Here is a 25790-nt window from a genome sequence, read left to right as displayed (position 1 = left end):
ATTATGGACATAAGTCTTTAGTTGTGTCAACAATGATAAAACACAGCAAACACTTTACAATGACTTTAACTTTCTCCAGCCCCCAACTGACGCAGTAGATTAAAAAGACGATAACACAGTCAATTTTGCCCTCTGCTGCTATCCGTAAAACCTTGGTGCCGTGAGAGTGGCAGAGGCACGGATCTAGAAATGGAGCAAACAGAGAAGCAATGTTGCGGGGACGTGCCATGGGACGTGCCTTTCCCTGAATGCGCGACTGACTCCGCCTTTTTTCCTGCGGGCGGGGTAGAGGTAACAGATCCTGACGGGGAAACACTCCTCGATACAAGACCGGCTCGCACAGTGGTTCACCACGGTCTCGTGCTGCTACATGCTGCTGTCAAACATGACATGAGAGAGATCACTCCACAAGAGCGTTCAGTCGAGATACTGCATAGTGAAACCTGTTGTCATACACAGTCAATGGTGCAGTAAGATGGGGGGGCTAATGAAAACTATCGCGGCGGCAAACTTGTTGCGCTCATTTTTTCGTTACCGTGCAATTAATTGACTTATTGCTTATCGACAGGCATATGTGGGACGTAATGTACGAAATTTGCATGCAATTAAAATTAATCGTGTGTGCTGGTATACTCTTTTTTTCTCTGTGGCGTTTTTTTTTTTTTTTTTTGTGCGAGTGTGTGTTGCCCTGCACCTCAAGAAAGCGTGATGTGCGTAGAAACACTTGCTTTCTCATATAGAACAGGAAATTTTTCATACCCCTCCATTTCAAGTGTGCCTCTGAAAAATCTTCGTTTGAAGGGGTATATAGCCCTACCCCTTACCCCTACCCCTCTGTCCTAAAAGGAATTGGGACACCCCTACCCCTTCACGTGAACGCGCAAAACGGAGGGGAAGGGCTAAGGGGTAGGGCCAAAGGGTGAAATGGGATTCACCCTTAAACTCTGGCACGGGACCTCCCATCACCACACCAAGACAATCAATGCTACAGCAAGGGGGAGCCAGGACATTGGGACGGAAAGGGGAGTTCTGAGCTCCCCCTCATTATAGAGGACAAGATTGATTGATAGGTAGATTCCTACCTACTAGATGTGTCATGTGTCTGTGGTTATACACGACCCCTGCATGTCCTACCGCCAACGCACCTTCCCTGGAGGAAGCTTGTTTCATTGTTCGGGTGTGTTGGGTAAGGGTAAACATCAAGACCGTGAGGAGACTATCAGTCGAACCAGACTAGTCCAAGACTACACATGGCTCATCCAGAAGGTAGGAATAAATCGTCTACTCCCAGTCCTTCCTGTGGATCTGGTTTAGCCTCTGATGGTGGGAGGCACATAACTTTTACTTGTTTAATAGAAATGTAACATCATTTATCCAGATTTTATATAAATGTGTCCATCCATCTATCCATTTTTTTCCGCTTATCCAGAGTCGGGTCGCGGGGGCAGCTGCCTAAGCAGGGAAACCCAGACTTCCCTCTCCCCGGCCACATTCACCAGCTCATCTGGAGGGATCCCGAGGCATTCCCAGGACAGCCAAGAGATGTAGTCCGTCCAGCATGTCCTGGGTCTTCCCCGGGGCCTCTTTCGGGTGGGACGTGCCCGGAACACCTCACCAGGGAGGCGTCCAGGAGGCATCCCCCTTTTTGAAGAGGGGGACCACCACCCCAGTCTGCCACTCCAGGGTAACTGTCCCCGATGTCCACGCGATGCTGCAGAGGCGTGTAAGTCAAGACAGCCCTACAGCATCCAGAGCCTTAAGGAACTCTGGGCGGACCTCATCCACCCCTGGGGCCTTGCCACCGAGGAGCTTTTTAACCACCTCAGTGACCTCAGCCCCAGAGATAGGAGAGCCAGCACCAGCTACCCCAGAGTCTGCTTCCTCATCGAAAGACGTGTTAGTGGGATTGAGAATGTCTTCGAAGTATTCCCTCCACTGCCTCACAACATCCTGAGTCGAGGTCAGCAGCCCCCCATCCCCACTGTACACAGTGTTGACGGAGCACTGATTTCCCCTCCTGAGCCGCCGGATGGTGGACCAGAATCTCCTCGAAGCTGTCCGGAAGTCATTCTGCATGGACTTTCCAAACTCCTCCCATGCCCGAGTTTTTGCCTTAGCGACCGCCGAAGCGGTGCTCCGCTTAGCCCGCTGATACCCATCAGCTGCCTCTGGAGTCCCACAGGCCAACAAGGCCAGATAGGACTCCTTCAGCTTGACGGCATTCCTTACTGCCGGTGTCCACCAACAAGTTCGGGTATATATATATATATATATATATGTGTGTGTGTGTGAACGCCGACGACTCGTGCATTCTGACTGCGTGGATGGTGACGTGGGTCAGAATGTAGCCAATCAGAGAGCGGGCTGACTGGGGAACAAGGAAGTAAATAAAGTCCATGTTCACTCCGTCTCTAGTCTGTTATGTTTTTTCATTTCTGTATTTGTCTGTTAACAATAGTTTCAAGACCACCATCATTCCCTCGTCCTATATATCCTCTTTCATTCTATGTGTTGTTTTCCGGTTGTTACTATGTTTCTTCTTTTTTGTTTTGTTTTGCTGGTTGTTGCTGTGGTTCTTCTTCTACGTTTATGTTAGATCACGTTTGGTCACATGAGATGTCCAGCTCGGAGGACTAGTTTGTAGATCAGTTGCGGGACAGCATTGTTATGTATGTGTTGTTCTATGATTAGATTATCGGAGCACACCACACACAGTATGATCAAACCTGTTAAATGCCTGATTTTTTATCTTCATGTGTGAGGTCTTGACCAGATAAAACATCTCATAAGATTAAAACAATCCTTATGTGTGTACCAGGCCTTAGCATCCAACTTTTAATGGTCCTTACATAAGGTGATTTGATCCCACCTCTATAGATTCTACAGGTCTTCATCCAACAGGATAAGTAGTCTAGGATCCACATACAAGCTTCCACACCAACAAGTCACTAATACCTTGACAAGGTTGAGCCAGGACGCCAGGTTGGGGTCCTGGCTCCACCAACTGAATAAATGATGGGCCAAACATAAATTAAAAAAGTAGTTTATCCTTTTATTTTATTTATTTATTTGAGAAATACAATTCCATAACAGGAATGAACAGGAAGATGTGACATGTACATGTATGTGTGAGTTATGTGTGAAATCAAGGTTGTGGCCTTGTTGAACTTGTTTCTGAAGGTTCTGTTTTTCAGCCTTTTCTCTGCCCTTGAACACATCGCCAAGAAGGAACATGTGCATACATTTAATAGTCAGTCCCCTTAGTCCTGTTCTCGATAGTCCCTTTACCAGTAGTAGAAATATTCCTGTAATGGATTTTTGCTTTTCTAAAAATAACACCAAATTTTATTGCTGTCAGGCCAGCATAACAGTTAAGACTGGTACGGTTCAGGATCGCCTTATTCATGTGTAACCTCAGAGATTGAGGAGGGGAAATGTTTTCAACCTCAGGGTCCGCTTTGTAGCGTAGCTACTTTGTGAATCTTGTTTTGCATCTTGCTAGTGCGCTGAGCAGCTGTCTGTCAATCATTTCTGGTCAGATTTCACCCTGTGAAATACCTGAACATCCAGAGGTTCAAATCCCTGGGCTGGTAACGAATGGACCGGACCTGCAATGAATATAATTTAAACTGAGTCCAGGTGCTGCAGGGAATACCGAGACACCTTCCAAACTGCACATGCACAGACTGGACTGAGAAACACCTACAGGTTTTCATTGCTCAGTAAAAATCCCTGTCCTCCTGCAGTCACAAAAGGATTTCTTAACTGGGATTAATAAAAATATTCTGCTCTTTGATCATCCATAAAGTTCTTTAACCTCTGTATAAAAGTTCTGTATAAATAACCTGATCTATTCTTTCCATTTTACTGATCAACTTGAAAAGTGACCATGTCTATACTATCAGAACTAGTCTGACTACATATAACTACACATTCCAGGTTATTAATCAGCTTTACTGAGTCAGCTGGATGTGAACCCCACCAACCTGTAACTACAGAGATAAATATGCTTTCATGAAATAGAATTAAAATAACTTTATTATATCTCAACAGAAATAATCAGAGTGGACGATAATAAATGCGAGGGAGTGAAAGTACAATATAAATCTGAAATTTGATAATCATTCTATTCTCACTATAAATAAAAGCATTTTTCCCACTCATTTCATAAGTTTAACATTTATAAAAGATTCTGATAACACGCTTCTGTCTTACACTTTTTTTTTTTTGTTCACCAACACCGTTCAGGCACTAGTCGGTTCCATTAAAGGCACATAAAACCCAAACTCACTAAAACCTGTTATATTATTTTATTTTCTTCCATCCAGATTATAAAAAGCTTTTAAATTTTTTATACATCATCGGTGACATCAGTGATCCATGAATGAAACTCCGGGACTCTGGTGAAGATGGCCATTTTATCCGGTCTGCACCGCCAGCTGCCCCATGTGACCACACCAAACAGGAAGTAGGCATCATGTTTCTGACAGAACAGAGGAGCTCCGGCGTCGCCCTGCAGAGACAAACCCTCCAGTTATCTCACATCACATTCAGGTTTTATCCAGAGGAAGCAGCCAATCAGAGCTCTTCCTGGCAGACTTTTCAAGCAGCTGAGCCAAATAGGCAAATCAGCCAGTCAGGTGTTTTCTGCATGTCTCAGGTCACTTTAACATGTAATCCATCTGGTCTGATTGGAGCATTTTCATGTCTAGGAAGATCATTTCTTTTTATCCCACAGCATCTTATGTTACTGATTATTAAAATGATAGAGGCTCCGCCCCTCTGCACTGCAGGATTTCTCTCTTTATGAAGTTGTTATACCTAAAAGTTGGAATGAAAGGTGGAGCAGCTACAGGTTGCGGCCATGTTTTCCATTGATCAGTGCCATCTGTGCCATTCCTTCAACGGATGAAGACTATGATGTGTAAAGTGTCAGGGTTTAGTTACCATACAGGAAGTAGATCCAGCTGGATGCGAGCAGACATGGTCGTCACTGACAAGGTCATCCCAATTCTCCCTGCAGTCCGAGTCATTGACCAGGGTCAGGGTGGCGTGGTGCAGTCTGTCCGGATCTAGTTTCTCTGCAGAATACCAGAATCTGGGTCAGAACTGGCCAACCCACAATGTGCTGCAGCACGTTTTAGAAACAGGGAAACGATTATTCTTTCAAGTTTCCTCCAGTCCTCAAAGACCTGATTTTATACCCATAGGACTTCATTCATCCAGCTTTCGTTCAGGATTATGTGGATTTGAAGAGGAAAAAAAAATAAATTTTACCCATCTATACGTTTTCTCTTATTTACGTGAATGCATAGTTTATATACAATTATATCACTGAATTTCTATTGCAACCAGATAAATATGAACTTATTTCACCTCCAGTTGCCGTTTTTTCTTCATGGGTTTTAGTTTTTCCCCATCCGGCCGTGACACAAGTCCAGCTGTTGTCCAGTTCCTCGTCCTCCTCTGGGACACATATCGGAGACACGGTCTGACCTGGAGACAGAACGAGGTCAGATCATTTGTTCTGGCTCAGAAGATAAGACTGCAGGACTGGATCATCCCCGAACCAAATTTGGCAGGAACGCTGAGGCGGACCAGGGTCAGGTCGGGGTCGTGACCGGGACTGAGGACCTCGTCCACCAGGATAGTCTGAGCTGACATGAACTTCAGGTCATGGACTCCCAGAATCACCACATCCTCTTTGGGTCTGCAGGGAGAGAAGAGACCAGGTTAGACCGCAGCAGAGCAGGATGGATTGGGGCAGACCAGAATGTACCGTCTTACCTGACTCTGCAGTGTCTGGCCGTGAGGACCCAGCGTTGGTGGATTAGGACGCCACTGCAGTAATGCCGTTTGTCGTCCTGCAGACTGACCATCCAGGGCCAAAGGGAGGGGCAGGTCTCCGTCACGTTCTCCACAAACACCTTCCCATCCTGATCCACCGAGAGCCCAGCCAGGCCTGGAGCCCGATCGCATGTGGAAGTCTGCGGTTTTCCACACTGGACCTCTGTGAAACAGGTTGGAGACAACACGGTCAGTTCTAACAGAACATGAACCTGCTTTCCAACACTAGTAGAATCGTACCTCGTAGCTCGTTTTCATCCACTTTCTTCTCATCTGAGAGAGAAAGAGACGACAGTTTAAAAAAAAAAAAAAAACAAAAAAAAAAAAAAAAAAAAAAAAAAAAATGCGCAGCTCACATTTTCCAGCTGGAATCACATCATTTCAACTCACTCATGATCTCAGAGATCCAGTTAATGTGCTGCTGGACTTTGCTGTAGACTCCCGGTTTTCTGGCTCGACCACAACCGATTCCCCAACTCACCAGACCTGCCAGCTCGTGTCTGGTCCCGGTGAAGCAGGACAGGGGACCGCCAGAATCCCCCTGGAACCCGGATAGGACAGAGTCACACCACCATGGAAATGCAGGAACCAGTCCAGCAGGAGGACCAAGACCAAGGTCCTCATTTATAAAGCTGGTGTAGGCATAAAAACCAGTGTATGCCAAATATAAAATCAACTTTTGGGATTTCTAAAAATCCAACTAGGTGGGAGAATGTTCCTAGCTCCACGGAAACTGACCCTGGCATACACACAAAAATCTGGGAAAACGGGAAACTGACACCAACGGTACAGAATAAAATCAAGGAAATGATTAGGTGGACAGTCTGCTGCCAACATTTACTAGTCAGTAAAAGAAAATGCTAAAAAGTAAGATTTGGTCATTTATTCCGAGATCCAGCAGAGTGGGACAGACTGGAGCGTCTACAAGAGGTAGATTTCCTATATTTATTCTTACACTATGTAATTGTTGTCCCAGTTTCCATCAAGACAGTCTCCATTTCCCGCAACTCCTTGGCTACATTGTTAATAGCGTTGATCGTGTCGCTCTGCACCTGCAGGACTTCCTCTGAGGACACAGCTGCTGCAGCGCTACCTCACCCTCGCCAATCACTGCTGTGTGCCCACGCTGTGCCCATCAGTTAAACGTTATTACGTTTTCCAATGTGGTCCATCAGTATCTCAGTCTCACACCCTGAGAAATTCCTCCTCTTCCCACTTTTTTCCCTCCTGAGCCATCATGGAAATGATTTGATTAATATCTATTACAGGGAGTTACAGGTCTCCAGTTCAGGGATTCTAAGATGTGAGGGTGGTGTGTGAGGCCACAGCTTAAATCAGAATACCAGACTAGATCTTTACTGTCCACCAAAATGGAAAATTGTCTAAATGATAAACAGGACAATTAAATATATTTTATAGAATATTTACATTTTATCAATGGCCTACTCCTAGGATTCCTTTGCTCATTCCCTGTGTGTTACTCTGATACACTAACACATATCTGGATTCTGACACTTTTGTAGTAATCTCACATCTCCTTTCTGTAGAGATTTTACATACAGGACTGGTAGATGTGGAGATGTACTTTATTTATTGTGGGATGTTATATCAGACAGGAAAATAAACATTGTGGAGAATTTGTTTCTCCAACATGTTAGCAGACCAAACCAACATACCCAAAATATGCTGTATCACAGAGGTTGAGGTGATTAAAAGGAAAAAAAAAAAAAAAAAAAAAAAAAAAGACAATATGTTTGACTTGAGCATCATAACTGAGGTTAGAGACTAATAATGTCTCCAGATTCTTGTGGTTAAGGAGGTGTAAGATTTGACTTATTGTTGAATTGAAGGAAATGTCAGAAAGATGAGCTCTAGGAGGTTTAGAAATCAGTGCGTACAGCTGAGTGTCATCAGCATAAAATAGTCATTTACATGGTCCTGAATAAACTACTGTAAAGAGATCTAAATAGGACCAAGGACTAAGCGATGTGGTGCGCCACAACTCATCCAAAACACCAGGGTGGTTAATGGAAAAAGTTTAGTTTAATACACTTATAGGTTAAAGTGCGCAGTTTAAAATCCATTATAAAAATGTTTGCTTCAAAAACTCAGTTAGCTATGGAGGGCTAGAGAAAAAATAAATGACAATAAAACTGCTAATTGTAATCGAGGTAACATTAAAATCGAGACATTGATTTGAGGTCATATCGCCCTGCCCTATGCTCTTATCTCTGAGTTCTGACCCCATAAAGGTGACCCCACCGGTTTACAGGGATGAGATGCTCCTTTTCTTTAAAAAGGATCAGTGAGCAGTGGTCATTTAATCCAGATGAGTGCCGGGGGACACTTGAAAAACTGAACCCTCTCCAACTAGATCTCCAAATGAAAAAAAAAGAGGCATCCTAATCACAACATGTTAGCAGGACCAAAGGGAAGGGTTGGTCTTGGGTCCAAGTCTACCTGGCAAGCATCGACACCTCCTTCATCCTTCCCAGCGCAGAACATTGACTGAGTGATCCTGCCTTTATAGTATTCATTGCAGACTTCCGAGGACAGGATGCTCACGTTCACCTCCTGCAGTCTGTGGACTCGAGGGCCATCTGGAGACGAGAAGGAGATAAGGTTCAGAGTATAAATGCCTTTGTCTCCTACAAAACAAGCTTATCCTCACTCTCTTGCGTCGAGCCCCAGCCGGTGGTGGTGCAGTGCAGGTGCTCCGGTAGAGGACTCATCCAGATGTCGATGGGTCTGACGAACTGGTTAAAAACCAGCGGACGCTTCAGCTTCAGCAGAGCCACGTCGCCCTCTTTGGTGCGGGTGTTGTATTCGTTGTGGCAGATGATACGGGCAACATCAACCATCTGAGGAGACATGGGTCAGAGATCAGCATGATCACGGTTTCATGGTCAGATGGTTAAACAAAAACCCAGAACTGATGCTACATGTAGATCTGTAACGTACAGATCAGTGGTTTGCAACTGGTGGCCCAATGATGTTCGGCCCACCAGATTACATTAATTTAAAAATCAGATTGCAAGAGTTTTGTGTCATTGTGCGGAGACATGGTGTTTACAGCCCCGTTAAAATAACAGCTGGAGAACCCCTTTAAGAGCTGGAGAGGAGGACAGATGCACAACGCAGGGGAGGGGGAATGTTAGATCAGAAGAAGTTGCTGTGAGAAACTTCCCGTTTAGTGGTGAATGTTTTGCAACCAGCTTTAGCAATAAACACCACACAGCTCTGCTAGTTCCAGAGTCCCATATCTGCTTCACCAATGCTGGATAAAGTGAAGGGAGCCAAGCCTGAAGCTGGCTGCTGCTTCACCCAGGAGTAATCACCTATCTTCTGCCCCCTTAAGCTCGGTGTGGGGGTCGAAAATTTAGCAGCCGTTTCTGTCAACTTTTCACCAGTATTGGAGGCAACCTACCAGAGGAGCAGGTTACTAAACCGTCAAATGTTGCTGCAGAAGCAAAAAGACCAGACGGAAAGAAGGAAAATTACTTGTTGCTTTGGGTGCAGTGTTTGGTTTACCTGGCAAAGAAGCCACCTCATAAGCGCAGACAGACTAGATTGTATTCTGAGGTCTCCCTGACCTGTAGCTGACAATCACTGGTATAAAACCTTACCAGCTGCTGTAGTTAAAGCTCCCAGTAAATCGAGTTTTAAGTAAATTTTATTATTACCTCTTAAGATTGACAGGAAGTGGCTTCATCATGCCCAGGTCTAAATAGAGGTCTCTTAGCAGCATAGTAGTGATTGTGATTTTCATGATGAAAATGTGATAAATAATGCTGTTATCATGGATCATTGTGGATTTACCAGATAGTCTCTGAATAAAACTACATTTAGTGGCTGAATTGTAAACCTCTTGGACGAGATAAATGCCTGGAAAACTTCCATAGATCACCTAAAGGGTAGCTATCCATCACAGTTTACCCCACAGAGCTACACACTACCGCTCCTGAGTCACTGATGATAGAAGGTGGACCATGTGGAGATCTGCCGGAGGGTCAAAGGTTTCCAGACAACCAAGAATCCCTGTAGAATGGATGGTTAAACAAAAAGGTTAAATAAAAAAAAAAAAAAAAAAAAAAAAACCCGATGGTCCTGTTGGACCCAGTGACATATCCCTTGATTGGCCATCCCATTAAACATTTCCTGGATACGCCCCTACAAGTCTCCTCTGACTGACGTCCAGCTGGAAGAAACTGATTAGGAAATGCAGGTTTATCTACATGACTGGGAAATTAAATATGCCAATAGCATGTAGGCATGTTCTAGTGTGTACTGGCCTATGTTCACCGTCTCACCTGCTGTTCAGGCTCTTCCAATTTATCCAGGTCATGTTTACCCGCCACCACTGTCCACAGGGACTCTTCTTTGTACCTGTAGACCAGTTTTATCCATCAAGGTGTGGTGGGAAATCCCGAACCAGAGACTCTGGAGATCTACCTGCTGACCTTGTAAAGCAGTGGGCGGCAGAGACCACCCACAGCGGGCTGATGATGGCCCCACCACAGGCCGACGTGGAGGAGAGCTGAAGGGAGACCTGCCAGGGCCACGAGTGGGCCCAGGCCTCCTGACCCCCAATGATCCTGGTCTCTATTTCCAGCTCCAGAGGAAAGGACCGGATCCCTGCCAGATCTGAGCGGGTCACACAGGAAAAATCCTGATAAGACGTTTCAAAGCAGATTTCATTCAGAAATTTGTGCTTTTGTAACTTGCTGGTTAAAAACATTCAGATTTTATTTTCCCAGCTGATGTCAGGACACATGGACAGATGCATCTGTCCACATCTCCACACAAACTAACATTCCCCCTCCCCTGCGTTGTCCACACAAACACAAAGTCAGCTTTTCACATCAGAATTTGAAATCAGATATATTTTATTAATCCCAGAAATTTTAGCTTTAGAGCAACATAAATGTCAGAGGAAAAATACTATATACACACAATAATAAATAAATAGAATTTACAATATGCAATTCAACGCAGATCTTTAGAATAAATCCACAAACACAAAATTATCCAACATTTGATTTTCTAGACATTTGTGATCATCAGAATTTTGATCATTTCATTGTTTCAAACTCACCACTGATATTAAAATATCCATAGTTGTTCCGAGTTCCAGCCAAAGTCCCATTCAGCCGACCATCAGTCCCATCATGGATCTGATCCTGGGTCTGAGGCTGGTCTCCATCTGCAGGAGTAAACAACAACATGGATCAGACTGAAAAAATTTCCCATTTCCAGCTTCGATTAGCAGACACTGCTCCAAATCCCAAATCAGGTCCTGATCTGGATCATCCTTTAGATTCCAGATCAGTTCAAGATGTTCCTGAGGACCTGAGGAGGTGGATGCTGTGACTAAAAAACAAAAACAAAAAAAAAAAACCCATGATTAAATTCAACATTACCTGAAAAAGAAGTTATATTTAAAAAACAGAACTTATGAGCTTTGCCTTCCGCATTGCATTCTGGGATGGTAGGCTGCCTGATGTACACACAACTCTGCAGCATCCCCGACGAGATGGGCGGAGTCACAACACACCTGGGAATTTGGAGCGTACTTTATCGGAACAATACCTGGGCCTAACAAGAACAGGCAAGTAAAAACTACAACACTGCAGTCTTCTGGGATTTATAAAGTATTTTCCATACTTTTTTTTTCTATTTTTTAAACCTCTTACTGAAATTATTAGAGCATGAAATCATTTTTAAGTGCTTGATCAACCAAATGGAAACTGGGCAATTTCAACTATTACTAAGTTCCAAAAGTAAAAGTACTTAGTACTAGTGTAATGTTTAGCAGTATGTGAAATATGGGAAGATCATAGTGAGCAGGTATAGCAGGTGTTTGACTACAAAACATTTTCTGAACTCATTTCTTCAGTTTGAATATCGACTTTAAAATGTTGCAGGTATTTTCTTAAAAAAAAACTTGTCTAAGATTTAGGAGTAGATGGTTTTGAACATATGAAAATAAAATTAGGTAAAAATAAAAGTTAAAAAAAAAAAATCACTGAAACTCTATAGGAAAAAATCTAAGTTTAAAGAGTTGTCTCAGACATTAATAGCTCAATATTTAATTTTTATTGAAATAAATATTGCTTTAATTATCATTTGACATTTTATCCATTTACAGCCTTTATTTAATGTTTCATATTTTCCTTTGTTTGTTGGAGTTGCAGAACTAGATAATATGTACACACTCTACCTTTTACAGCAACAGATGAGACCCAATCTCAAGGTATGTTTATTAAGGTGCATTGAGGACAATTGAAAAGAAAAAAATGTGGTTTCAGGAGGATAACATAGACTCGCCTGTTTCTGTTCTATTTAATTATACCTGGATGTGGTTTACACTTAATCAGATCTGCTTTATAGCCGAAAGTGTCATCAACGGTCTCCACCTGTACTCTGTTCACATGAAACAGGAAGTCTGATTCTGGATTTAACTGGACCTGATCAGGAACCATCAATATCAGGACTCTGAATCAGTCCTGCAGATCTGCTGTGGTGTGTCTGACGTCCAGCTGGACAAACGCCAGGTGAACCTCTCCAGGTGTGGCGGGAGTTGCTTACCTGTCTGAAGTCCTCGCAGATAGACCAACAGGAGACAGACAGCACACAGCAACATGTCCGCGAGACGGATCGGTCCTCCAGAGCGACACTGACCAGCCCTGCTTCACCTTCATAAGGTGATGTTCACACCTGTCTGATTACACACACCTGGAGGAGCTAATCCAGGACCGGGACTGGAGGCTGGATTTGAGTTTAAAGGGACACAACATCATATCGTGGTAGTCTGGTCTCATCTTCATCACAGTTCAACATAAACGTAAATTTTACAAAGTAAACTAACAAACACGAACTGACATAACGTTAGTAAAAACAAACATTCCTCTGGTTGCTTGTCATGAAAATGTTTTTTAGTTTTTAAAAAACAGATTTAGTTACCTCATTTCTCCGCCGAACCGACACCGTTCATTTCTGGACATGAGATCTCGCGAGATCGACAATACATCGCGTGAGATTATGTTCGTAAAACTTTTTCGGGTCAAGTCTGACCGACTTACAACTTAAAACACTCATAAATATTGTGTTTTACATCTGATTGCCTCAAGGCCTCACGATATCCTCCACACTATACACTTGAACATATGAAAGTGATGATCACATCTTTCATTGAATTTTGAGTGTTTTAATCAACCTTGTTACACCTGTGGTGTTCCTGGTAAAAGTGACCGCCTTAGGAAATGAATGGGTATGCAGACTATATTCTATTCTATTCTATTCTACGGTCATTTAGCAGACGCTTTTATCCAAAGCGACTTACATTTGAGAGTAAGAACAACACAAGCATGAATTCACACAAGATGGGACGTCATCATTAAGTGATAGTCAGACTGGTTTGAGTCCAGTTGGACCCAGGTGCTGTCATGTAGTGCTAAAGGCAGTGTATATAATTTTTCTTTTTTTATAATTTTTTTTAAAGTCATTTTGTTTAAATACAAGATCACGATTTCATCACACAATATCATCTTGGGTGTAAGTGCACACAGAGTCTTCAGTACTTGGTTGAGCCAAAGAGCTGGACAAATCTTTCTAAGTCATTTAGTTAAGCTAAATGTGGAAATGCTCCTTAAACAACTGAGTCTTTAGCTTGCTTTTAAAAGTGGATAAGGACTCTGCGGATCAGACGGAGTTTGGTAGATCGTTCCACCACCGGGGAACAACAGAGGAGAAGAGTCTAGCTACTGATGTGGCGCCACCTTGTGGTGGCAGCACTAGGCGTCTTTCACTGGCAGAGCGTAACTGTGGAGAGGGAGTGTAGCTCTGGATTAAGGAGTGGAGGTAGACAGGAGCCGTTTGGGTTATTGTTTTGTAAGCCAAAAGCGGAGCTTTCAATTTGATGCGTGCTGCAACCGGAAGCCAGTGAAGAGCAATCAGCAGTGGAGTGACATGCGCTATTTTGGACTGGTTGAAGACCAGACGTGCCTCTGCGTTCTGGATCATCTGCAGAGGTTTAACTGAGCATGCAGGCAGGCCAGCCAGTAAGGAGTTGCAGTAGTCAATGCGTGAAATGACCAGAGCCTGGACCAGGAGCTGGGTCGTGTGTTCAGTCAGGTAGGGTCTGATCCTCCTGATGTTGTAGAGAGCAAATCGGCAGGACCGGGAAACCGAGGCAGCATGGTCCTTAAAGGTCAGCTGTTGTCTACCATGACACCAAGATTCCTGGTAGAATATTCATCCATCAGACAGAAAACATCCCCATACACCCCCCCTCACTCACTCACTCACTCAACTGAAGATAGAAGAGGATGTCTTGGAAGTGGAAGACAACACCGATTTTGATCCACATTTTGAGGAGACTGACCAGTGAACAGATAGAGAGGGAGAGGCTCGTGTAGATGATCAAGTCCAGCTTCCTACTCTTTTTACCAGAGTCCATTGATTATTTTAAAAGATAGGTTATTGCTAACTCAGCTGAGTTAGTTGCAGTTACCTTTGCCATATTTAGTAGAATATTTATTGTAAAAATCCAGCAGCTGAGTTCAGTTTTTCATAAAACATTTTGTTTAATTTGTAATTTTTATATAAATACACAGTCACTGTTATATCACTCATTTATCTCCGCTTTATTATTGTAACAGGGGAATGTGTTAATAAATGCAGAAGTATAATAACAGTGCCAACTTTATAACTGGGCTCGTGATATAAAGGAAAAGTAAACATTATAATGTTTATTATAAGAACAGACTTTCTATATTAGTGCAACATCGCTGCAAGGAAAGATGATGAAGATGAGGATTTCCTCTATTTTTTTTTTCCTCGAAGATCTGATTGGTCAGGAGGCGGAGCTTCACTGGTGTTGATGCTGGTCCAAGAAACAAAACCTACTCTGGACCAGTTTAGGTTTCCACTGTTTACTGACATGGTGATACAATCCAGAACCAGCTTCATGATAGTGAAAATTCCGAGCTGAACCTCAAGTTACATCGATAAGCTCCAAATCCTGGTTCTACCGGGTTCCACACACCGCGGCTCTTTCCTCCTCTTCGCGCCGACCCTCGCGCTCCGTCGGCGGCATGTCGTGGACCAACCCCGCGGTGCTTCAGGCCACCAGCCGCCTGTGCGGCAGCGGTGGATCTATGCCGCTGCCGCGGCTACACCAGGAGCTGCTGCAGCGCTGCAACATCTCCGAGGAAGACTTCATCTTCATCATCAAGGGCTGTGAGCGTTTCCTGCTGGTCCGCGGACCCGCTGGGGACTACAGCGTGGTGGCCCGGACGTCGCTGCGCCTCTGCCGGAGCTACGGGCGCAAGGAGCCGTGCGAGAGCTGCCAGCACCTGCACCTCTGCAAGTTCTTCATCTACGGAACCTGCAGGTTCGGAAAGGGCAGGTGAGACACGCGCGCACACACACATAGGCAAGCGCGTGTCACATACAATAAAAAAAAACACGAAAAATTAAGATCACCAGAAACACGGTTACATTTCCACGGAGGTTTTATCTGCACAGGTAAACCGCGAGTTTAATCTCCGAGGCCATGTTTCTCCTGTTCACACCTGAAATAAAACTATAACAAATAAACAGATAGGAACTATTTTATCATCGCTGCGGACGAACAAAGACTAGCAGTGATAAGGCAAAACGAAAGTTAAGGAAACAGAAACTGGGCCGCGGAGGAACACAAGTCCTGATGAGGATGATCTGGGTGTGAATTAAAGCTGACATGTTGCGGCTGTTATTCGAGAGGCATCATTTAGGTGAGTTCTGGTTTCATGTGAAGTGAAACCTCCAACAGGTTTCATCTCACTTCCCTCCCATCTAGACTTTAAATTTCTGGAGTTTTACAAAACATTATCAGAACCAGGTTAGACCAGGGGTTTGGACCAGGGATGGATGACACTAAAACTGTTCCTGCTGATACCATGGCAACATGAAATATTAATAAAACTAGTGAACATAAATACTTTAGTTAAATGCTTCAACATACTGGTATGATCCAAGTCATCCTAGCTTGTGATTGGCTCCATGGTGATTCATCACCATCCAAGGTGGCTGTAAGTTTTTACTTAAACCCAGCAAACTGATATTCAGCCACATCTGGAGCAGACTTGGCGCCACGGGCGGGACCCATGGCCAAGGCTCGTCCATTCACAAGTCTTTTTAATTTTAATTTATATACTTTTAAATATTATTTTCATTTACAATAATTTAACTGTTGTTTTTATAGTGATACTGAATCATCATAAGTAGAGTAAGTAGTATATGTGCTTTTTCGGCATCAAGAAAACTTCTCCTCTTCCTCTTGAGCATCGTCTGCAGCTGGATTAAAACTCATTCTGACTCATTCTTACTAAGTGTAGTAAGTATGTTTAGTATGTCTGGTTTCTGTCTGCTGCAGATCATTCCTGATGTTTTACAGAGTTGAAGTTACACAAAATGAACCAGGATCATTTTGGCTGAGCTCTAGTTGCCTCTCTCTAAGACGAACCTGGTAAACTTGTGCAGGTTAGTAGCTGACTGAGTGTTCCACCTCGGTTCCTCATTGGCTGGGATGTGGAAGTTAGTCGACTGGCCTGAGCCAGATGGAAACATCTGTGTTGTGCTGAGCGTTTGTGTGGTTTTGTGTAAAAGTAGAAGTGTCGCAGAAGTTGTTTGCTGACACTAGAAGAAAAAACTTCTTTTTAATTGTATTCTGTACCTTATGTACTCTTATAAAAATTAAATTTCACCTGAAAAATGGGCCCACAGTGATAAATTGCCCGACTGATGTCCTGGTGCCAACTGGAGGGTTGCTTGGAGTTCATGTAGAGACCTGGAACAGGTGCTTCTCCCTGCTGTGGCGTTTTAGCTGGTCATGAGAACTGGTTCTCAAAGCTTGTTACCTGGTAAAATAAAGGTTTCCAGCTTCCTGTGTGCAAGAGGAACTGATGTGTGTCCAACCTGAGAAACTGATCACAGGTTCTGTCTCTGGTCCAGTTAGTCCTTCTAAAGATGAGGGATCAGGGGTCTTCAGCTGGAATGAAACACCTTGAACTTCAGGTGTCCAACAGTACAAGGTCCTATTTGTTTTAGGTCAGCACATCAGTCCAGGACCCTCCTCTTCCTCACCCATGCGTCATCATCTGGTTTATCTAAGGAGGCTTGATGGGTTTGACCCACCAGAACGAGAAACTTCCAGAGTTTTAAAGGATGTAATTTCTGACCTCAGATCATTAATGTCTGCATTCTTCATCACAGGTATCCCTGTAAATTCTCCCACGATGTCCACTCGGATCATAATTACAAATTACTGAGAGAGTGCACGCTGCAGGACCTGAAGGAGGAGGAACTGTTCCTGCTGCTGCTGCAGAACGACCCCACTTTGCTGCCAGAGGTAACCTCATCTCACCTGGTTTACCCCATATCCCTGACTCACCTGCTTTGAGCAATCCTAGGGACGAGTAAAGTAATCCTAGGGATGAGTAAAGTAATCCTAGGGATGAGTAAAGTAATCCTAGGGATGAGTAAAGTAATGCTAGGGATGAGTAAAATAATCCTAGGGGTGAGTAAAGTCTGATGAGGACGGTGCTACAGTAGAAGGTAAAAAGTGAATCTGAGCAGGTTTCCAGGTGTCTAATTGAGGTGTTACACAGGAAGCCATCTGGATGATGATGATGATGATGACGATGATGATGATGATGATGATGATGATGGACACCTCTATCAATGGTCAGCATCAACGTCACCTTACCTTCACCTTAGAAACAACATGAGGGTCCAGAAAGAAGTGAAGCCCAAGATAGTCTATGATAGGAAAAGTGAATCCTTTTATAAAACCTCCTTCATACATGGAAACCAGCATTCATTCATTTTCTTTACCGCTTTGTCCATTACGGGACTGGAGCTGGAGCCTATCCCAGCATTTTACCAGGTGATAGGCAGGGTACACCCTGGATGGGTCACCAGCCAACGCAGAAGTAGACAAACAACCATTCCAGGGAGAATTTAGAGTCATCAATTAACCTAACATTAGTTTTTGGATGGTGGGAGGAAGCCGGAGAATCCGGAGAGAACCCACACATACACAGGGAGAACATGCAAACTCCACAGAAGAAGGCCACACAGAAAGGCCACTGCTCCCCAGGTTCGAACCTCCCTGAGGCTTGAACCAGCGACCTTCTTGCTGTGAGGCTGCAACAGCAAAAGTAAGACATGATTTCTGGTTCTGACTGCTAGATCCAGAGTTTCTGTCCCACAGTGATGAGACAGACACCTCTGGAACCAGCAGAGTCTCTGCTGTCATACGGCACCTTGTTTGTGTGGTTTGGACAGTGGACAGAGCTTGTGTTTTTCTTACATTCCCCTATGATTGCTTGGGGTTTGAACTGTTTGGTTTGGATGCCAGTGCTTGGTAGAGTCTTTTAGCTGAGTTTTTCCCATCATGTTGCTCTGCTACATGTTAGCATTTCTGCTTTCTGGTGTCTGCAAACATCTGCTGGACTGTAGGGTCTCACGCTGCCTCCTGTGCAGCATCAGATCCTACCTCTCTTCTTTACCCAGTAATAAAGAAATATTAATCATAAGTAATCACAGAGTAGTGGTTACCAAACTTTTTCTGCAGGGCCCACTACCATATGCATTCCAAAGCTTACAAAGAAACATGCAAAAAGGCATGTACTACAAAATAGTTTATAGTTTATTGGCTGCTACTTTGTTAACTAGAGTTAAAACCATGTCAGTGTATAAAGTGTGAGGCGTTTTAAACTAGGAAGCTCTGCAAACTACTTCAGATGAGTTGAGCTGTCAATGGCACGGATGCTGCTTCAGTAAAAAGCTCTGCAAGACATGCCACACACATATTTTCTTGTCTCTTATTTGGTAGTTAAAATCTCTGCTGTTGATTCATCATTGTTTGCCCAATGGTACTTTCACAAATTTGTCCATGTTTTGCTAGCAGTGCAAAAAATAGAAATTTTATTTGGCCTTGCTGTGGCGGGCCCCCCAGTTTCCCAGTTTGGGAAACACTGTCCTAAATTTACCTTTATCTTTATTACAGATCCCCATTAGTTATTGCCACAGCAACAACTAGTCTTCCTGGGGTCCACACACAAGTAACAAAACATACATAATAAAAATTTAACATTATAGTACATACTAAAACATTACATTTCAATATACCAATACACAAACATTTTAACATATCACAGCAAGCACAATAAACTTTCAATTAGTCTATCTCAACATTACAGCATACTGTATCTGCTCTTTTTTAATGCAAACTTATTTCTTTTTGTCTTATTGCCGTTTCAAACCATATCTTACTGGTAATCTGTGTTAGCTGTAGTGGTAGTTTGTTCCAATATGAAATAGCTCTTTACATCACGGTTTTCTTTGCTGCATTGGTCTTTGGTAATGGTAGTCTGAAACACTCCGTACAGGCATGTCTACTATTATAATTATGTTGAGAAAATGTATGTGCTAGATGTGAATATAAACAAGTAGATTCTCTCAAAACAAATATTCCTAACAGACAAAATCAGGCTACAGTCCAGCCTGTCGTCTACCGTCAGCCATGACAGGTTGGTGTGCATCCCTTCCACACCGTTCCTTCAAAATAAAATCTGTCAGAAATGGACATCTTCTGTTGGTGGGAATACCTCTACTCACTTTGGCAACCACATTGTTGATTTGAGTTGACCATGAGAGTGTTCTATCAAATGTGACACCCAGTAGCTTAGCCTTTCTAACTTGCTCAATAACTTTTCCTTCTAAAGATAAGATTAGCTTTTTTTCTTACTTATAGCATGCTTGGGTCACAATAACAGACCATTGGTTTTTGATATGTTTGACTTATGCCTGTTTTCAGACAGCCAAGTAGACACTAGGCTCAACTCTCTCTGAAGGACTTTATTAAGCTCCTCTATCTTGCCAGCTGATGCATACAATGTGGAATCATCTGCACACATAATCATACATGTATCTTTTAATACACAAGGCTGATCATTTGTAAATGGCGTGTAGAAAAGCGACCCAAGACAGCTTCCTTGAGGAGTTCCACATTATTGTAATCTCAAGTTGGAAAGAGTACCAATAAACACAACACATTGCTGTCTATTACATAGCTAACTTCTTATCCAGTTAACAGCTGCAGTTAGTTTGATTAGCAGCAGCTCTTTGTCTATCAGGTCAAAAGCTGCCCTGAAAGCCAACAGCACAGCGCCCACCATTCCCTACTGTCAGTCTGTTCTAACCAGTCATACGTTAGTTTTGCTAAAGCTATACTTAATAATAATCCCCCTTATATGCATATTGGAATTCACAATTGAGCTAATGCTGAATCTGTTTAAAAACAACACCTTCCATGAGTTTGCTCAAAAGTGGCAGTATAGGTTGACTGTTTGGTCTATAACGATTGAATATTTTTAGCTAATGTTGAGTCATTCAATCTATGAACATTTTAGCCAACTTTTATGAATGAAACACTAAAGTTGGTTTATGAGAATATAAATCCTAACCAGCTAACTAGAATTTATCTGAGGTTATCTAAGCTAGCTAGCAGGACAAGTAAACAAACTTACTAAAAAATCTGTTAAACCTCCTTCTATCCCACATCAAAACTGCCTTTCCTCTATCCTCTGTCTTCCTTCCTCCATTATCTTCTTCTGTTTTTCTGTCACAGTAAGAGAGCTTCATCTTGGTTTTGACGTGAATTGATTCAATTAAGATTGAATCCGATTAAATTTTTGCTGCTAATGTGGGAGCACAAGTACGGGAGCATAAGTTGCTAAATAGTTTACAGGTGATGAATGAAAACATCTGAATGTGGCATTATCACTGATGTCATGAGAAAAGGAAACATTTCCGAATGTTATTAATAGATATTAAATTAATTAAATATGAATCAGTTTAAATTTATTTATTTTTTAAACCCAGCCCTAGCAAACAGGAAGAAACCAGAACCAGGGAAGACAGCCACAGAGCTGAGCCCCCCCCCCCGGTGGTGGTTACACTCCAATGCAGCAGTTTCTGTCTGCGATTAAAAAACTTTGATGATTCCTCGGTCTCCTGCTCTCTGCTTCAGCTTGACTTTCTCTCTTTTTTTCTGTTGTTCCTCACACAGTCGGTTCAGTTTCCAGGGAAGAAAAACTTTTGATGAAGGACAAATTTAGGATGCCACAGTTTAAATCAGCTCCTGATGAACGAAGCAGCTCATCATTCTCCTCCGTCCCAGAAAAACTCGTCTCTCCTGTTTTGTCTTTACTTTTCTGGATCTGGACGGACCGACCTCTTTGGCTAGGAGAGAGAAACAGGAAGCAGGAGAAAGAGGAGGTGGAGAGTAGTTTTAACATCAGAGAAGCTGTTCCAAGTCCAGAGAAGAAGAAACAGGTGAAGAGATGGCGACAGGTGATGATGACGGCAAACAGAAATGTTATAAAGAAAAGAGAAAGAGAAAAAACAAACAAACAACAAAAAAAAACAAAAAACAAAAACAAAAAACAATAAAAAACTAAAATCTGAAAGTGACCTGAGGGAATCTGCTGAGGTAAATCCAACTCTTTGTCAGTTTCTACTGTTAATTTCTCATTTTCCCTTTCCTACCTCCTTATGAATCAGCATGTAGAACTGAACGTCTCTTTATTAAAAGATAACTCTCGTTCATTGTTTTCTGTTTCCAAAGTAACCCAAAAATCATCTATAATTTAGATGTTTGCTCTGGAATTAGAGAGAAATTACTAGTTGATTCATAATCATGAGGGATGAAATTAACCCCTTTCCTCATTCTTCTCTGGTTTAAACTGTTGTGTTTCTGCACCTGTTCAGGTGTGTTTGCACTACAACAAGGGCTCGGGTCCTCACGGCAACTGCACCTTCCAGGAGAACTGCACCAAAGTCCACCTGTGTCGGCACTTCGTTCAGGGCGACTGCATGTTCGGAAACAAATGTAAGCGGCAACACGTCGTGGACGAAGGCAGCCGCAGGATGCTGGAGGAGCGAGGACTGAGCAGAGACATCATCAACAACCTGCCCTTCATCTACAGGAACGTCCATCACATCGCCGCTGCAGGTGCAGGTGAGTTCTTTAGCTTTAGCTTCTCTGCTAAAGCTAAAATTTGCTGTTCACACGTCTTCCATCTTACAACTACCATCAGATCAAACACCCAGAAATGTGAAGAAAATAACAAACAAGATAAAAAAGCAGTTGCATAAAACTGAATAAACTTCTTTACGTGTCTGTTCAGAAAACTACCGTAAAACTTAGAGAAAACTCACTATAAATATGAAAAAACTGATCCAGAAAAAATGTCTCATGAACTCCAGAAAACTATCTCATAATACTAGAAAATACTTTAATCTGGAACCACTGACTCATGAAAACAAAAAAATAAGATTTTCTCGTGACTGTGATCAGTTCAGTAATGCGGAACAAACATTCAGGAAATATGAGGAAAGAGTTTCTAGTGTATAGGAAACCATTTGTTTATATGAGAAACCAGAAATGTTAACAAAGAGCTGAAGGAGATGGATCAATATGATGGTAGTTTTGCTGTAGCTGTGCTGATGTGAACCTCCTTATATTAAACTAACGGAGGCCATCTTTCTGCTCGATGATTTTCTTGATGTTTGTCTCCTTTTCTTAGAGGCCGATTCTTCCTGTAAATCAGCTCAAGCTGTCGAGACGAGGGAGATCTGTTTACACTTCATCAGAAACAGCTGCAAGTTCCACGGTGAGTTCACATCCTGTTTACATCTGAGAGACAGGAAACAGTTTCCTGATTGTCCACCAGGTGGCAGCAAACTGCTGAGCTTTACTTCCAGTTTTATCTTGTGACTCTAAAACTGGAAACCAGCGATAATTAGGCTCATCAACATCATCAGATTGAGACAAACAAATCTACAGGTTCATTATGACACGTATAAAGAGAAACAGGCGGTTCTGTAGGTCAGTGTCCGAAATTAACTTTTTGACTCACTGGCCAAGTTGGCCGGTAGATGAAAAAATCCACCGGCCAGACATATTTTTTACTGGCCAAATTATTAAGTTATTATTACATTTATTAATTATTAATTATCATTAAATTATTTTACACATATTATTTTCTATAATACTATGTTGTGTTGGATCCAAAGTTTGGCCTCCTGCTCCTAACATTCCTTGTGCCACAGCATTACAGCCTTGGGGGGATCATACTCCCTGATTTTTGCTTTTTATTTTATTGTTTAAAAAATAAACTGAGCAAAAGATTATAATAAATAAATTTAAAGCTTACTGATCTGATTTATGACAAATCAGTATTATTTAATATAAATAGCTTATCAATAATCATAAAAGCTGATTTATAATAATAATGAACCTAATAACTGATCAATACAATAATTATAAGTATCATTATTATTATATTGATAAGTTAATCGGTTGACAGCTGTTCGTAGTCTCGCAGTCATGTCATGCCCGTTATGCAGCTGTCATCACTCTTCAGGTTGTAAACAGCTAAGCTAAGCTAACAGGCTAACATCACCGACAGCGTGGCAAGCACAGGTGTGTAACTGCCTACAGTCGGCGCGGAGAAGCAAGCGGTAACCGGGCCGTGAAGCAGACAGAAGGCGCCGCTATATCCAAACCATCACTTTTCACTGAACTTTCTGGTTGGGGCTGTAAGCTCTGTTGATTTATCCTCCAGTTCACCGTGCTTTTTTCCGGAAAGCTGGCCGGCTCCTGCTAAAAATCTCCACATATTTACCTACTTAATTAGCCTGAGCTAAACGGTAAACAGAACCGAAACAGTGCAGCGCATTCTCGTGTCACGTTCGAGTCTTTGCGTCAGTGCGTGTTTGTGTACGTGCGCGTCGTTCATACATGCAGACAGCAGAGGAACATAAAGAAGAAATCCACCAAAAGGAAGACTGAAAAACATGACTAATTTGGTACAAACATTTACTCGCCATTTGGCAGATAGCCCTCTGAGATTTACTCTCCAAACGAGAAATTTATCTGCATTTGGCGCCTGGCGAGTGTTAATTTCGGACCCTGCTGCAGGTGGTTCTGAAGGTGGTTCTGCAGATGTTTTGCAGGCGGTTCTGTAGGTGGTTCTAGTTTTAAGTCGTTCCTTCTGTAGAATCTATTTTTCTTCTTCTTTTTTTTTTTGCAGAAAACTGTCGGCGTGTCCACTTCCGCCTTCCTTACAAGTGGGAAGTGTTGGACAATGGCACCTGGACAGACCTGGAGGACATGGAGGACATCGAGCGAGATTTCTGCGACCCGGCTAAAACCCACAGGTGACTGATCCTGTCCCACCTGAGTCCAATTTGGATTGGATGGAGGCGGTGCTGATTGGTTTCTTCTGTGTTTTTTAGCAGTGGATTTCAACCCGTGGACTTCCTGTCGATGACATGCGGGTCACTGCCTGTCCGCCGTCTCTCCACCATCTCCTCGGTAACCAAGCCGCCTCACTACAGCCTGACGACCCAGTGGCTGTGGTACTACAAAGGGGATCAAGGGAGCTGGGTGGAGTATGGCCAGCTGGTGAGTCAGACTCTGCAGGTTCTGGTTGTGATCGGTTTCTGGTACTGAGATCTGGGCTCGTTCCTCCTCCAGGATGACAAGCAGCGCTCCACGTCGGCAACGTCCCATACATTGGAGGAGGCCTTCCTGTCTGATGGAGAGGCCGAAGTCAAAGTGGTGAAAGGACAGAGACAGTACATCATCAGCTTCACAGGTACAACTCCTGACTCCGCCCATCACAGGTTTGGCCATGTTGACTCCAGTCCAGACCAGCAGGATCCAGAAATAAGGAAATGTTCAACCAGAACAAGGCATAAGTTTTGGTCCTGAGACACAAAGAGAGGAAGTGTCCTTAAACTTGTAAGTTACAGTGGTCGTCTGGAGCAGTAAAAAAAATCTGCAGACTCGTGGGAAATGCAGGTTCAGCAGAAATGTACCCTTTTGTGTTCTTTTTGTTTGCATGTAGACTGCATTCTATGGATTACTCCTGACTTTCCTAAATGAGGTTAACACAGTTAATCTTTGACACAGAGCAAAAAGAACTTCAGGCTCACGCCCAGTGGTGTAGCACGTGGTCATATATTACAGGTCTTAATGCCCTGTGAACTTACCTCCATAAGAGAAAACCCAGCTTCCTAGTACATGCCTCTGGTTGTTGGTTTGGCTAGCTGGGTAGCATTAGCTTTCATTTGTAACACGACTCCAGTGGCAGAAAGGTATAAGGTATATGGAGATGACTGTGAGATAAACTAAAATAAACAATAGTTTATCAGACATTTGTAGAATCAGTCTCTTCTTTTTCCAGACTGTTCATCCTGCTCTTCTTCCTCACTGCAGACATGTACCAGAGGAACCCCAAACACAAGACCAAGAGGAAGGTTCGGCGTCGGCCCCGCTTTGTCTCCATGGCCGAGGTGGACCGCCTGGTGGCTGAGCAGACCACCTGAGCTCCAGCTGGCCTGGTGCCTCATCCTTCTTCCTCCATCCTGGAGTCTAGCCGTCGTGTCTACTGTAACTTCAGATCTGATGAAACTTGTTCATGCTGTGTTCTGCAGCCACTCGGAATGATCGGAACTCCAATGGAAGCTTAAAGTCAGATTTTCTCACCAACGCATCTATCTATCTATCTATCTATCTATCTATCTATCTATCTATCTATCTATCTATCTATCTATCTATCTATCTATCTATCTATCTATCTATCTATCTATCTATCTATCTATCTATCTATCTATCTAGTTAGTTAGTTAGTTAGTTAGTTAGTTAGTACGTACTACTTGTTTATAGCCTTCCAACAGCATCATCCTCCTGTTAACCTCATTCTTTATTGGAAGCTTGAGAACAGAAACCAGAGGAGGACCCGTACTCAGTAGGAATTCATGGGATTTCCATCACAAGCAGCAACCACGTTGTTTACAAGATGACATTAAGGACTTTGCATCAA

The 25790-nt window shown here is 42.9% G+C and overlaps 2 protein-coding genes and 1 long non-coding RNA gene across 6 annotated transcripts; 1 reads left to right on the top strand and 2 right to left on the bottom strand.

The window, feature by feature from the left end:
- LOC121634436 lies at positions 1–20117 on the bottom strand. The gene is made up of 3 exons (XR_006009232.1): positions 20106–20117; positions 15767–15771; positions 1–334 (listed from the first exon to the last, which is right to left on the bottom strand). It is a non-coding gene; the product is annotated as an uncharacterized LOC121634436 (long non-coding RNA).
- On the bottom strand, positions 4295–12750 carry ovch1 (ovochymase 1). 2 transcript variants are annotated; one of them, XM_041977057.1, is made up of 13 exons: positions 12436–12750; positions 10943–11050; positions 10300–10516; positions 10158–10233; positions 8519–8708; positions 8308–8447; positions 6238–6388; positions 6088–6120; positions 5788–6010; positions 5571–5710; positions 5377–5496; positions 4948–5081; positions 4295–4513 (listed from the first exon to the last, which is right to left on the bottom strand). In XM_041977057.1, the coding sequence occupies exons 1-13, from the start codon at positions 12488–12490 to the stop codon at positions 4352–4354; spliced, it is 1749 nt and encodes a 582-aa protein (XP_041832991.1). In that variant the 5' UTR covers positions 12491–12750; the 3' UTR covers positions 4295–4351. The 2 variants fall into 2 exon arrangements, with proteins under 2 accessions (XP_041832991.1, XP_041832992.1); XM_041977058.1 differs by having other exon boundaries at positions 10308–10491.
- Positions 14721–25790, top strand: parp12b (poly (ADP-ribose) polymerase family, member 12b). 3 transcript variants are annotated; one of them, XM_041977063.1, is made up of 8 exons: positions 14721–15256; positions 17104–17239; positions 21667–21916; positions 22485–22571; positions 23994–24120; positions 24199–24367; positions 24440–24560; positions 25184–25790. In XM_041977063.1, the coding sequence occupies exons 1-8, from the start codon at positions 14943–14945 to the stop codon at positions 25291–25293; spliced, it is 1314 nt and encodes a 437-aa protein (XP_041832997.1). In that variant the 5' UTR covers positions 14721–14942; the 3' UTR covers positions 25294–25790. The 3 variants fall into 3 exon arrangements, with proteins under 3 accessions (XP_041832997.1, XP_041832996.1, XP_041832995.1); XM_041977062.1 differs by having other exon boundaries at positions 21667–21919; positions 22482–22571; positions 24202–24367; XM_041977061.1 differs by having other exon boundaries at positions 21667–21919; positions 22482–22571.

This window comes from Melanotaenia boesemani, chromosome 23 (genome assembly GCF_017639745.1).
Source record: "Melanotaenia boesemani isolate fMelBoe1 chromosome 23, fMelBoe1.pri, whole genome shotgun sequence".
Taxonomy (NCBI): Eukaryota; Metazoa; Chordata; class Actinopteri; order Atheriniformes; family Melanotaeniidae; genus Melanotaenia; species Melanotaenia boesemani.
The sequence above is the reverse complement of the archived record's forward strand: the minus strand, read 5'-3'. Positions and strand labels throughout refer to the sequence as shown.